The sequence below is a fragment of the Carcharhinus amblyrhynchos genome, chromosome 3, assembly GCF_965287045.1.
Source record: "Carcharhinus amblyrhynchos chromosome 3, sCarAmb.v2.hapA, whole genome shotgun sequence".
Taxonomy (NCBI): Eukaryota; Metazoa; Chordata; class Chondrichthyes; order Carcharhiniformes; family Carcharhinidae; genus Carcharhinus; species Carcharhinus amblyrhynchos.
The window spans coordinates 64183823-64198623 of NC_137326.1; the positions used below are offsets into that span (position 1 = coordinate 64183823).

Below are 14801 nucleotides of genomic sequence, written 5' to 3' on the forward strand. Positions count from 1 at the left end.
TCCGGGATTCACACAGCGCGCTGGGCCCAGTCTCCGGGATTCACACAGCGCACTGGGCCCAGTCTCCGGGATTCACACAGCGCACTGGGCCCAGTCTCCGGGATTCACACAGCGCACTGGGCCCAGTCTCCGGGATTCACACAGCGCACTGGGCCCAGTCTCCGGGATTCACACAGCGCACTGGGCCCGGTCTCCGGGATTCACACAGCGCACTGGGCCCAGTCTCCGGGATTCACACAGCGCACTGGGCCCGGTCTCCGGCATTCACACAGCGCACTGGGCCCAGTCTCCGGGATTCACACAGCGCACTGGGCCCAGTCTCCGGCATTCACACAGCGCACTGGGCCCAGTCTCCGGGATTCACACAGCGCGCTGGGCCCAGTCTCCGGGATTCACACAGCGCACTGGGCCCAGTCTCCGGGATTCACACAGCGCGCTGGGCCCAGTCTCCGGGATTCACACAGCGCACTGGGCCCGGTCTCCGGGATTCACACAGCGTCCTGGGCCCATTCTCTGGGATTCAGACAGTGGGTTGGGCCCAGTCTCTGCCATTGATGCAGTGCACTGCGTGCAGTCTCTGGCATTGATGCAGTGCACTGGGCTCAGTATCTGGGATTGACGCAGTGTGCTCAGCTCAGTCTCTGGCATTGACACAGTGTGCTGGACCCAGGCCTCTGGTATTGATACAGTGCGATGCACTCAGTGTCAATGATTCATGCAGTGCACTGGGCCCAGTTTCTCACATTGAAACAGTGCGCTGGGCCCAGGTCTTTGGCATTCACAGCACACTGGGACCAATCTCTGGCATTGACACAGTGCACTGGGGCCCAGTTCTCTGGCATTGACACAGTGCATTGGGCCCAGTCACTGGCTTTCACACAATGCGCTGGGCCCAGTCTCTGGCATTCATCATTGTTACCGGCCCAGTCTCTGGCATTCATCAAGTGCGTTGGGCCCAGTCTCTGGGATTTACACAATGCGCACGGCCTAGTCTCTGGGATTCGTACAGTGTGCTGGGTCCAGTTGCTGGCATTGATACAGTGCGTTGGGCCAGTCTCTGGCATTAACGCAGTATGCTGGGCTGAGTATCTGGGATTCACATAGTGCACTGGGCTCAGTGTCTAGGATTTATGCAATGTGCTGGGCCTAGGTCTCTGGCATTACACAGTGCATTTGGCCCAGTGTCTGGGATTCAGAAACTGCGCTGTGCCCAGTCTCTGGCATTCACGTAATGTGCTGGGCCTTATCACTGGGATTCACGCAAAGGCCTTGATCCAGTCTCTGGTATTCACATGTGCTATGGGCCCAGTCTCTGGCACTGACACAGTGGCTGGCCCAGTCTCTGGCATTAACGCAATGCACTGCGCTTAGTATCTGGGATTCACGCAGTGCGCTGGGGCCAGTCTCTGGGATTTACACAGTGCGCTGGGGCCAGTCTCTGGGATTTACACAGTGCGCTGGGGCCAGTCTCTGGGATTTACACAGTGCGCTGGGGCCAGTCTCTGGGATTTACACAGTGCGCTGGGGCCAGTCTCTGGGATTTACACAGTGCGCTGGGGCCAGTCTCTGGGATTTACACAGTGCGCTGGGGCCAGTCTCTGGGATTCACGCAGTGCGCTGGGGTCAGTCTCTGGGATTCACACAGTGCGCTGGGGTCAGTCTCTGGGATTCACGCAGTGCGCTGGGGCCAGTCTCTGGGATTTACACAGTGCGCTGGGGCCAGTCTCTGGGATTTACACAGTGCGCTGGGGCCAGTCTCTGGGATTTACACAGTGCGCTGGGGCCAGTCTCTGGGATTCACGCAGTGCGCTGGGGTCAGTCTCTGGGATTCACACAGTGCGCTGGGGTCAGTCTCTGGGATTCATGTATAGTCTATCAGGATTGAATGGCCTCTGCAATGTCAGCAAGCAGAAATGATCTTTTCACATGAGAGCGAGTTACGGACATTTTTACTATTTTTCTCTTTCAATTTGTTGGACCAAATTAGAAACATGGCATCACTTACCCAGATCCACATCCTCCACCCTTGGCCACTGGGAGAAAGGCACGTTTTTGTAAAATCCTTCCAGAATCTTCTCCTTGACTTGGCTAATGGAGTCACTGTCCATGACACGGACTGTAATGGAGTCCATTCCACAGCCTTGGAATGACACATTCAGGTTCTATTTGAGTGGAGGAGCAGAGAGATATCAGACAGTTTGTATTCGCAAACTTTCAGATGTTGAAGAAACTCCAATTCTTATGGGTGGAGGCATTGGGCCTGTCGCTGCTGAACATGAGAATGGGAGAAGGCCACTTCAGCCCCATGAGAGTCATTCAACTAAATCATGGCTGACCTGTGACCTCACTCCACCTTTGACCCATATCCATTCATATATAGAAACACAGGAAAACTACAGCACAAACAGGCCCTTCGGCCCACAAGTTGCGCCGAACATGTCCCTACCTACTAGGTTTACCTATAGTCCTCATACCTTTGGGATAGATAAACATCTATCTCAGATTTCAAATTAAATAGGTCTTTTCTCCCTGGAGAGACGAAGGTTGAGAGGTGTCCTGATAGAGGTTTATAAAATGTTGAGAGGTACTGATCGGGTGGATTCTCAGAGTCTATTTCCCAGGGCTGAAATGGTCGCTACGAGAGGACACAGGTTTAAGGTGCTGGGGAGTAGGTACAGAGGGGATGTTAGGGGTAAGTTTTTCACTCAGAGGGTGGTGAGTGAGTGGAATCGGCTGCCGTCAGTGGTGGTGGAGGCGAACTCGCTGGGGTCTTTTAAGAGACTTCTGGATGAGTACATGGGATTTAATGGGATTGAGGGTTATAGATAGGCCTGGTAGGTGATGATGTGATCGGCGCAACTTGTGGGCCGAAGGGCCTGTTTGTGCTGTAGTGTTCTATGTTCTAAAATCTGATCTAGTATCAGCTGTCATTTGCAGAAAAGAAATCCAAACTTCTACTTTGTGTGTGGAATTCTTTCTTAATTTCATTCTATAAGATTTGGCCCTGATTTTGAAGATGATATCGTATGTGTGTTCTGCCCAGAGGTTTGAAGTAATGACACTTTTAGAGATTTACTAGGATGCTATCAGGACTTGATGGTTGGAGATTTGAGTTCTAAGGGGAGGCTGGATAGACAGGGACTTTTTTCCTTTGGAGCGTAGGGGGCTTAGGGGTAATCTTATAGAGGTCTATAAAATAATGAGGGCCATAGATCAGCTAGACAGTCAATATCCTTCCCCAACAATAGGGGAGTCTGAAACTAGAGGGCATAGGTTTAAGGTGAGAGGGGAAAGATACTACTCAGATGGTAGTGAGTGCCTGGAACGAGCTATCAGAGGGGAATAGTAAAGGCAGGTACAATTTTCTCTTTTGAAAATCATTTAGACAGTTACATGGGTAAGATGACTATAGAGCGATATGGGCCAAATGCAGGCCAGTTGGACGAGCTTAGTGGTAAAAACTGGGCGGCATGAACAAGTTGGGCCAAAGGGCCTGGTTCCATGGTTTTAAATCTCTATGAGTCTACTGCGAGTGATTGTCCCTCAGGAATACATTACTATGAGTGATTCTATTTCACTCCACTTGCTCCCGTTTTTCTTACCATTGGCCTTGCCTCAATATTTTCCCGTAGCAACCATTCTTCATTCAGCGTGTATCGAGCTTTTCCTGTAATGGCATCCACAGACCCTTTGTTAATCTGTTGCTTCATGGCACAGAGTAACAAGAAAAAAGGTTCCCCCACTGTTTCCTGTAACACAGCAATGCATAGAGTTCAGAGTTAGAAGGTTACATCCACGTCAGAGTACAACATCATTGGTGACAGCAACATCGGTGACACTGGGGGTACCAACGCCACACTGGGGACTCCCACGTGGGCCTTGATGCAGCCAACAGGGGCAGTCACAATCCAGGTGGGAAGTGTCGATACTCTGAGGCCTATGATTCCCATTGGGATTTTCCTCATCTGCTCAGTTGCAATATTGTGCATTCATTGTGCAGTAATCAACATTCAGAGTAATTGATTGCAATTAGTCTAGACAATTGTTTTCCATAGAACCCCTGCTGCACTGACACCAATCCCATCCAGACCCTATCCCTGTAACCCCATATATTTACCCTGCTAATCCCCGTGACACTAATGGATGATTTATCATGGTCAGTCCACCTAACTTGCACATCTTTGGAGTGTGGGAAGAAACCAGAGCACCCGGAGAAAACCCACGCAGACACGGGGAGAACCTGCAAACTCCACACAGACAATGGCCCAGGCTGGAAATCGAACTCAGGTCCCTGGCGCTGCAAGGCAACAGTGCTAATCAATGTGCCACCATGCCAGCCCCTTGAATCCCTTGAGTGATTCCCATTTTCCGATGCATTCCCAGCCTGCTGTGTGACTGGGGAATTGGATGTTTCCAAGCGGATTGAGGCATGATAATGAAAGCACACACAGCGATAGGACATGCTGCAGTCAGTACCTTGAGGAAGCTGTACATGCAGATGGACATCCAGTTAGTCAGCATCTTCTCCACCACGGACTCTGTCCTTCGTAGCATCAACTTGGGGTTTTTAGAAGCAGAAGCATCAATGAGATCCACCAGCAGATCCTTCATGATACTGGTGTAGTACTCCAACTTGCTGTGCAGTGCAATGGTCAGTAAAGAGGCCAGGTTACACCTGGGGAAGAGGGGTAAACAGCACCATTTATATTCAAACATTAATCCCAGAAACTGACTGACCCACTCCCTCCCTTATCAAAGTGCTATTGACTGATCATCTCTGCTCTAGACAAAGTCACTGGATCTCAGCCCAGTTAGCTGCTTGGCTGGGGCTAGCAGGAGAATGCAATGAGTCAGTTCGAGGGAGAATTCAGCTTGGGTTCTTGCACCTTACTGACAATTGGCAGGGGTAGTTGTAATATTAGTGATATGGGTTTAGCCACTTATTAGATACAGAGCAGCACAGAAGGAGAGTCTTGATCACAATGAATGGTGGAGCAGGCTCGAGGGGCTGAATGGCCTACTCCTGCTCCTATTTTGGATATTCTTATGTTTCTGTGTGTCATTTCTCCAAATTCTCATTTCCATTGCTTTTACACACCCACACAATCAGATACCAAGTGAGCTGGAAGAGAACTCTCAGAGAGAGCTCAGCAAGTGCATTCAGGAAGGCTGGTATATAACACCGCTGGACCAGAGCCAATACAAGAACAGGAATGGAAACAGCCAAATGTGTGAGCACCCACAAAAGGGACACAGAATCAGAGAAAGGGAGGCTCTGAGACTCCTGTCATCCTGTTCTGGGGGCTAAGGCAGCTGCATAGAGGAGGCAGGCTTGGTGGACAAGAGGCAGAAGGGTTAAAAAGTCAGTGGTTTCCATTAACAGTGGGATACATGACCTCTGATGATGCCAGGTTGAGGGTGAAGAGGAAGAGAGTGAGGGAGAGGAGCCAGAGGTCGTGGCTTTATAGAAGCAGCAACGATATGGGACAAGTGCCCGTAGGGATGGTCTGAGGGGGTAGCTTCTCGGCTATGAGTCCATTGTTAGCCTGTCAAATGTTTATTTCTCACATGATGGATAGATGAGGTGGGAGTGTATTTTCAGCTCCTCCTCTATCACAATATAATCCTTGTATCCCAGGGAAACAGAGCTAGCAGCGGACCTCCTTCAGACTGTACCAGAGGAGGAGGATAGGCAGTGTGGTGAAAACAAAGAAAGAACAAAGAAAAGCACAGCACTGGAACAGACCCTTTGGCCCTCCAAGCCTGCCCCAATTATGATGCCCAGATAAACTAAAACCGGATACATTTACAGAGTCCATATCCTTCCATTCCTGTCCTATTCATGTATTTGTCTAGATGCCCCTATCGTACCTGCTCCCACCACCTCCCCAGGCAGCGCTTTCTAGACATTCACCACCCTTGATATGAAAAACTTGCCTTGTACATCTCCTCTAAACTTTTCCCCAGGCATCTTAAACCTATGTCCCCTAGTACTTGACTTTTCTACCCTAGGAAAGAGCATCTGACTATCCACTCTGTCCATGCCACTCATAATCTTGTCAACTTCTATCAGGTCACCCATCAACCTCCGTCATTCCAGTGAGAACAAACTGAGTTTCTCCAACCTCTCCTCATAGCTAATACCCTCCAGACCCGGCAACATCCTGGTAAACCTCTTCTGTACCCTCTCCAAAGCCTCCACATCTTCCTGGTAGTGTGGCGACCCGAATTGTAGACAATATTCTAAATGAGACCTGACTAAGGTTCTGTATAGCTGCAGCATGGCCTGCCAATTTTTACACTCAATGCCCCAACAATTGGACATCTTTTTTCTTGATTGCCTCATGATTATTTGCTTGTGATACTTTCTGTTTTGTAATAGCAATCCAAAAGCCCCAATTACAGAGCATAGGAACATAATAACATAGGGGCAGGAGTGTGCTGTTCAGCCCATTGAGCCTACTCTGCCATCTAATTACCTCATGGCTGATTATCTACCTCATTACCACTCTTTGATGCTAACTCCATACCCCTTGATGTCATTAGGCTCCAGAAACCTATCAATCTTTGTCTTGAACAGTCTCAGTGATTGAACTCCCACAACCCTCTGGGGCAAAGAGATTCCTCCTCATCTCAGCCCTAGATGGCCTATCCCTTATTTGGGATTGTGCCCCCTAATGTTGGATTCAGCAGCCAAGGGGGAACAGCTACAGTTACCATTTCACAACCTGTAAGGATTTTATAAGTTTCAATCAGTTCACCCCCTCATTCTTCGAAACGCATGTACAGATCCAGTCTCCCAATCTCTCCTCATTGGACAACCCTGTCATCCCAAGGATGAAACATCTGAACCTCCATTGCACTCCCTCTGTGACAAGTGTATCCCTCCTTTGATAAGGGGATCAAAACCGTACACAGTGCTCTCACCAAGGCTTTATTCAACTGCAGCAGGATATCTTTTCTCCTGTACTCAACTCCCCTTGTGTTGAGGGCTAACATCTCATTTGCTGCACCTACCTGCTAGCTTTCCATGATTCATGAACAATGACACCCAGTTCCCTTCCGTCACCAACACTTCCCAATCTATTACCATTTTTAAAATATTCTACCTTTCTGTTTTTTCCTAAGTGAATAACTTCACAGCTATTCATCTTATATTCCATCTGCCTTGTTTGATCCTATTCATTTAGCCTGTCTAAGTCCTCTTGAAGCCTCCTTGCATCCTCCTCACAACTTGTATTTCCTCCCAGTTTAGTAGCATCAGCAAATTTGGAAATATTACATTTGTTCTCCAAATCCAGATCATTGATATAGATGGTGAGCAGCTGTGAATCCAGCACTGATCCTTGAGGCATCCCACTAGTAACAGCCTGTCATCCTGAGAACGACCCATTCATTCCTACTTTCTGTTTTCTGTCTGTTCACCAATTCTCAGTCAAAAGCATTATATTATCCACTATCTCATGTGCTCTAACTTTGTGAATAATATCTTGTGTGGGACCTTATCGAAAGCCTCTGAAAATTCAAATATACCACATTCACAGACTCTCCTTTATCTATGCCTCAAATGATATTCTGAAAAAACTCCAACAAGTTTGTCAAACGTAACTGCCCATTCATGAACCCACGTTGGCTCTGCCCAGTTTTACCATTCTGTCTAGTTATCACACGGTCTCTAATTGTCACAAAGACAGAGGTAATTTCAGAAGAGCTATATTTATATTGTCAAGTATTAAAAATAAGGTATAATATAAGAAGTAAATATAAGAAATGCGGTGGGTTTAATTTAGCATTGCTTAGTGTAAGGACAGGTATACCTTCTGTTAGATTCATGCTGGATAAAGATGTAGGGGTTTGGTCAGCTTAAACTGTGCTTGTATTGTGCTTAGAGAGGGTAATGGCATGAAAAGGAAACAAACTAGGAAAATAAAAGTCATTACTTAGTAATTAGGGTAGGGAAGCTTTTGAGTGTAGTGTTAGCTGAAATTAGCAGTTGGTTGCAGAACAGAGAGGGAACATCTCTCTCAACTTTGCTAGGAGAAAAGACATACCATGGAGTAACGGTTAAAAGTTCGGGAGACTTAAGGATGGCTAGTTAAATGAAAAATGAAGAAAGTTTCCAAGAAGTCTGAAGTTAAAGGATCAGGGGAAACTGGAACCAGAACAGAGTATAGTATACCAAAAGTAGTTGAGGCCATAACATTGTGCAATTTCAAGAAGAAATTAGATATATCTTGTGAGGCTAAAGGGATCAAGGGGTATGGGGGGGGAGGCAGAATAAGGATATTGAATTTGATGATCAGCCATGATCAAAATGAATGGCAGAGCAGGCTCGGAGGGCTGAATGGCATACTCCTACTTGACGACTAAAGTCAAAAAGAAGTTAGTTTGTGAGATACCAGAAAGATATCAGAAGTAGTTCCAAGGTTTGTGAGATTTTATGACAACTTATGAGGCATTTTTTGAAATAATTATGAAAATTAGTGGCTGGATTTCAGAATTTGTGTAAAAGCATTTAAGGAAACCTGAAAAGAGAGATGGAAAACATGGTGCTGCATTCTTTGTTAAAATGGAGTGGAAGCTTTGTTCAACAGGATAGTTGAAAAACCTGGAGTAGATTCTTCAGGCAAACAGCTGATAGAAAGTATTGTTTGAAGATTTTAAAGCGTGTCTTTTTGCGAGTAGAGTTTGTAAACACTCACTCTTCCTGTCCAGTAGTTACATCACCTGGGATTGTGTCCCTAATAGATTCTAACATTTTTCCTACTACTGACATCAAACTATCAGGTTTGTAGCTCTCCATTTTCTCTCTTGTTCAATAGTGGGATCACACTTACTACATTCCAGTCTGTGGAAACCTTTCCAGATTTAGAGAATTTTGAAAAGGACCCACCAATACATCTACTACCTCTACAGGCAACTCCTTCAAGGATGAAGCTCATCTGGTCCAAGGGATTTATCAACCTTTAATCCAGTTAACTTTGCAAATATTATCTCTTTATCAATATTAATTTCTTTTCACAAGTCCCCTTGGTTCCCCAGTAAATCTGGAAGATTTTCTGTATGTTCCTCAGTGAAGACAAATACAGAGTAATTGTTTAATTTCTCCTGAAATTCCTTATTCTCCTGGACCTGTAATGGACCTACAATTGTCCTCGTTAATCTTTTCCTTTTCACATACCTGAAAATGCTTTTAAAATCCACCTTTATGTCCCTTCCTAGTTTGCATTCATAGCCTCTTTCTTTATCAGTTTCTTGATCCTCCTTTGCTCATTCTAAATTCCTCTCAATCCTCAGGTTTAGCACTTTCTCAGCAACCTCATAAGTCCCTTCCTTTGATCTACTGCAATCTTTAACTTCCTTTGTTAGCCATGGTTGATTCATCTTTGCTGTTGGGCGTTTGTACCTTAAATATGTGTTGTAATTGTTTAAGTACTAACCAATGTCTTTTTACCATCAAATCTTTTAATGTAGTTTCTCAATCCACCACAGCCAACTTGCCTCACAAACCTTCATAATTTCCTTTCTTCAGACTGAAGACCCTAGTTTCAGAATTAACTGTGTCACATTCAAGCTTAATGCAAAACTCTATGTTATGGTCACTATTTCCAGAAGCTCCTTTACAGCTAATTAGCCCTTTCTCATTTTATAATACTAAATCCAAAATAATTCAATCTCTAGCTTGTTCCTCAAAGTACTCCTCCAGAAACCCATCTTGTACACAGTCTAGGAGCTTCTCCAGAGCATTAGTGCAGATTTGGTAACACAGAAACAGTGAATATGGACAACAGAGAGTAGAGGAGAACCCATCGCCTTGACCTGCCCTGGCCAATACCTGACCACAATCTCTCTGTGAAATGAGAGAGCAAGGTGCTGAGTAAACATGATGCGCGTGTCAGCAACAGATAGTTACCTGTCCCTCACTGCGAAATCTTTCTGCTGTTCTAATGCATGAACAAAGGTAACAAGAAAGTGTTTATTGTTCAGTAACTGTGAGAATAAACTGATTCCCTCCTCCATGTTGTGCCGACAGTTTTCAGGAACCTAAATCAGAGAGAAATGAGATTCAGTGCGAAACACATGAAGCAAACTAGAGAAAGGGAGGAGATGCAGAGGGCAGAGTCACACCAACAATCAATTTCCTCCTCTTCCAGATTCAACGTGTTTGTGTCTGTAATACTGGGTGCAGAGTTACATCAGAGTCTGTGGCACTCGGCTCGGTGTTATATCTGTGTGTGTGTGTGTGTGTCACTGGGTTCAGTGTTACATCAGAGTGTGTTAATAGGTATACTGTTATATCAGTGTCTGTGTCACTGGATTCAGTGTCATATCAGAGTCTGTGTCACTAGGCTCACTGTCATATCAGTGTCTGTGTCACTGGATTCAGTGTCATATCAGAGTCTGTGTCACTAGGCTCACTGTCATATCAGTGTCTGTGTCACTGGATTCGATGTTATATCAGTGTGAGTGTCACCGGGTCCTGTGTTATGTCAATGTGTCACTGGGTTCAGTGACATATCAGAGTGCATGTCACTGGGTTCTGTGTTATATCAGTGTTTATGTCACTGGCGTCAGTGTCATGTCTGTGTCACTGGATTCAGTGTTATATCAAAGTCTATGCCACTGGATTCAGTAATATGTCAGAATCTGTAACACTGCATTCAGTGTTATATCAGAGTCTGCTTCACTGGGTTCAGTGTTATATCAGAGTCTGTGTCACTGGATTCAGTGTTAATTCAGAGTCTGTGTCACCAGGTTTTAGTGTTATATCAGAGTCTGTGTCACTGGGTTCACCGTTATAATAGTTTCTGCGTCACCAGGTTTCAGTGTTTATGTCTGTGACACTGGATTCAGAGTCTGTGACACTGGATTCAGTGTTATATCAGTGTCTGGGTCACTAGCTTTCAGTGTTATATCAGAGCCTGTGTCACTGGGGTCACTGGTATATCAGAGCCTGTGGGACTGGATTCAGAATCTGTGTCAATGGGTTAGTGTTAAATCAGAGTTTGTGTCACTGGTTTCAGTGTTGTATCAGAATCTGTGTCAATACGTTAGTGTTAAGTGTCAATACGTTAGTGTTAAGTCACTGACTGTGTCACCAGGTTTCAGTGTTATATCACTGTCTGTATCACGGGGTCCGTGTTATTTCAGAGTCTGTGTCACTCGATTCAGTGTTCTTTCAATCCCTCATAAGAACATAAGAAATAGGAGCAGGAGTAGGCCATCTAGCCCTTCGAGCCTGCCCCGCCATTCAATAAGATCATGGCTGATCTGAAGTGGATCAGTTCCACTTTCCCGCCCTCTCCCCATAACCCTTAATTCCCTTGTCTGTCAAAAACCTATCTACCTGTGACTTAAATATATTTAGCGAGGTAGCCTCCAACACTTCAACAGGCAGAGAATTCCAGAGATTCACCACCCTTTGAGTGAAGAAGTTCCTCCTCAACTCCGATCTAAACTGCACCCCCCTTATCTTGAGGCTGTGCCCTCTAGTCCTGCTATCCTTTCTAAGCGGGAAGAATCTCTCTACCTCTACCCTATCTAGCCCCTTCATTATCTTATATGTCTCTATAAGATCCCCCCTCAGCCTTCTAAACTCCAACAAGTACAGGCCCAGTCTATTCAGTCTCTCTTCATAAGCTAACCCCCTCATCTCCGGTATCAGCCTAGTGAACCTTCTCTGCACTCCCTCCAAGGCCAGTATATCCTTCCGCAAATGCGGCAACCAAAACTGCACACAGTACTTCAGCTGCAGCCTCACCAGTGCCCTGTACAGTTGCAGCAAGACCTCCCTGCTTTTATATTCAATCCCCCTCGCTATAAAGGCCAGCATCCCATTCGCCTTCCTGACCACCTGCTGCACCTGCAGACTGGGTTTTTGCAATTCGTGCACAAGGACCCCCAGGTCCCTCTGCACCGTAGCATGCGGCAGCTTTTCACCCTTTAAATAGTAATCACTCCTACTATTATTTCTACCAAAGTGGATAACCTCACATTTGCTAACATTGTACTCCATCTGCCAGGTCCTCGCCCACTCACTCAGCCTATCCAGGTCTCTCTGCAGACTTTCCGCTCCTTCCACGCAATTTGCTTTTCCACTCATCTTAACACCTTACCCTCAACTCCATGTACCCTAACCTCCTGCAGCAACCTTTTGTGAGGCACCTTATCAAACACCTTCTGGAATTCCCTCTATCACCAAGTTTCAGTGTTATATCAGAGTCTGTGTCACTGGATTCAGTGTTATATCAGTGTCTGTGTCACCAGATTCAGTGTTATATCAGAGTCTGTGTCACCAGATTTCAGTGTTATATGTCTGTGTCACTGGATTCAGTGTTATATCAGAATCTGTGTCACTGGATTCAGTGTTATATCAGAGTCTGTGTCACTGGGTTCAGTGTTATATCAGAGTCTGTGTCACCGGGTTCAGTGTTATTTCAGAGTCTGTGTTACTGGATTCAGTGTTATATCAGTGTTTGCGTCATTGGGTTTTAGCATTACATAAGTGTCCTTGTCTCATGGTTTCAGTGTTATAACAGTTTCTGCTCACCAGGTGTCAGTGTTACATCATAGTCTGTGTCACTGGATTCAGTGTTATATCAGAGTCTGTGTCACTGGATTCAGTGTTATATCAGAGTCTGTGTCACTGGATTCAGTGTTATATCAGAGTCTGTGTCACTGGATTCAGTGTTATATCAGAGTGCGTGTCACCAGATTTCAGTGTTATATGTCTGTGTCACTGGATTCAGTGTTTTATCAGAGTCTTTGTCATTGGTTTCAGTGTTATATCACAGTCAATGTCACCAGGTTTTATTGTTATATCAGAGCCTTTCTCACTGGATTCAGTGTTATATCAGAGTCTGCATCACCAGGTTTCAGTGTTACATCAGTGCCTGTGTCACTGGTTTCAGTGTTATATCAGTGTCTGTGTCACTGGTTTCAGTGTTATATCAGAGTCTGTGTCACTGGGTTCAGTGTTTTATCAGAGTCTGTGTCACTGGTTTCAGTGTTATATCAGAGACTGTGTCACTGGATTCAGTGTTATATCAGAGCCTGTTCACTGGATGCTTGTTACATCAGTGCCTGCGTCACCAGGTTTCAGTTTATATTAGTGTTTGTTTCACTGGGTTCAGTGTTATATCAGAGTCTGTGTCACTGAATTAAGTGTTATATCAGAGCCTATGTCACTGGATTCAGTGTTATATCAGTGTCTGCGTCACTGGTTTCAGTGTTATATCAGTGTCTGCGTCACTGGTTTCAGAGTTATATCAGTGCCTGGGTCACTAGGTTTTGGCTTTATATTAGAGTCTGTGTCGCTGGATTCAGTGTTATATCAGAGTCTGGGTCACCAGGTTTCTGTGTTATATCACTGTCTGTGTCACGGGGTTCAGTGTTCTTTCAGTCTCTGTGACACTTGGTTCAGGTGTTATATCAGATTCTGCGTCACTGGTTTCAGACTTACATCAAAGTCTGCGTCACTGGATTCAGTGTTATATCAGTGTGTGTGTTACCGCATTCAGTGTTATATCAGATTCTGCGTCACTGGTTTCAGACTTACATCAAAGTCTGTGTCACTGGATTCAGTGTTATATCAGTGTGTGTCACTGGATTCAGTGTTATATCAGTGTCTGCGTCACTGGATTCAGTGTTATATCAGAGTCTGCGTTACTGGATTCAGTGTTATATCAGAGTCTGCGTCACTGGATTCAGTGTTATATCAGAGTCTGCGTCACTGGATTCAGTGTTATATCAGAGTCTGCGTCACTGGATTCAGTGTTATATCAGAGTCTGCGTCACTGGATTCAGTGTTATATCAGTGTGTGTCACTTGGTTTCAGTGTTACATTGATGCTGTTGTGTCTCACCTTCCAGTCAGGCTGTAGCAGTGGATGGCTCTCTGGTGGGCTCCTCGAGACAGCAGCTACACTGGACTGGGAGTTCATCTGTTGGAAGCGTTCAGGGGTCTGGCTTTCATAATCCATTGAGCACTGGAACACAGGATTGAACTGGGAAGTTATCAATTCCAGGATTGGAAGTGGACCGCCCTGGAATGTCCCACCTTCCAAATAAATCACCTCTCTCAGCACAGACAGACCTCTCACTGACTTTGAAGGTTAAATCACTACCAGCTTCTTCTCCTCCCCCTCAAACAAATCTCTCTTCATCCTCTTTCCTCACTGGTTGTTTTCAGCTTGTTACCCAAACTAATCACACCATAGACATTGAAGGCCCAATGTTACCATTTTCACTCTAAGGGCTGAATCCGGCTTCATTCAGGCCTGACTTGGGAATCTGTTTCCAGGCGCCCCCATACTCACTTTGCCCGAAAAAAAATTGCGAGCCCGAATTGCGCTGTGGGTGGGGTTTAGCACACCTGAAACCATCCAGCTCTGAACTGTACATGCACAGTTGGAAAAAAATGTTAAAAAGCACGCCCATGTCTGATTGGTCCTGAGCCACAGAAAGCGGCCTGGGAGTGAAAAGCGGGAGCGGTGGCCCTCACAGACATCACTGTCCCCATCATCCCCCACTACCCAGAGCGATGGCAACCCCTGCCCCCTCCCCCCGTACCGACTGCCCCTGCACCCCCCTTACCAGAGATCCACCTCACTCCCCCGACACCAATCAGGCTTCTCCCTCCTCAACCGGAGATACATCTTACCCTGCCTCCCTCTCCCCTCCTCACAGAATGATCTGGCCTCACTCCCCCACCACTGAGAGGCAGGGGTGAGGGGGGGAGAGGCAGGGGTGAGGGGGGGAGAGGCAGGGGCGAGGGAGGGAGAGGCGGGGGCGAGGGGGGGA

At 46.1% G+C, this 14801-nt stretch overlaps 1 protein-coding gene across 1 annotated transcript in view; it reads right to left on the reverse strand.

Moving 5' to 3' along the window:
• Positions 1-14801, reverse strand: part of plxnd1 (plexin D1) — a 176737-nt gene that overhangs the window by 32105 nt on the left and 129831 nt on the right. Inside the window, exons 23-27 of the mRNA XM_080184802.1 lie at positions 13865-13987; positions 9914-10044; positions 4477-4675; positions 3603-3749; positions 2006-2162 (exon numbers count right to left, since the gene is read on the reverse strand). Of these exons, the coding sequence (XP_080040928.1) occupies positions 2006-2162; positions 3603-3749; positions 4477-4675; positions 9914-10044; positions 13865-13987 (757 nt within the window). The remainder of the gene's footprint in view (positions 1-2005; positions 2163-3602; positions 3750-4476; positions 4676-9913; positions 10045-13864; positions 13988-14801) is intronic.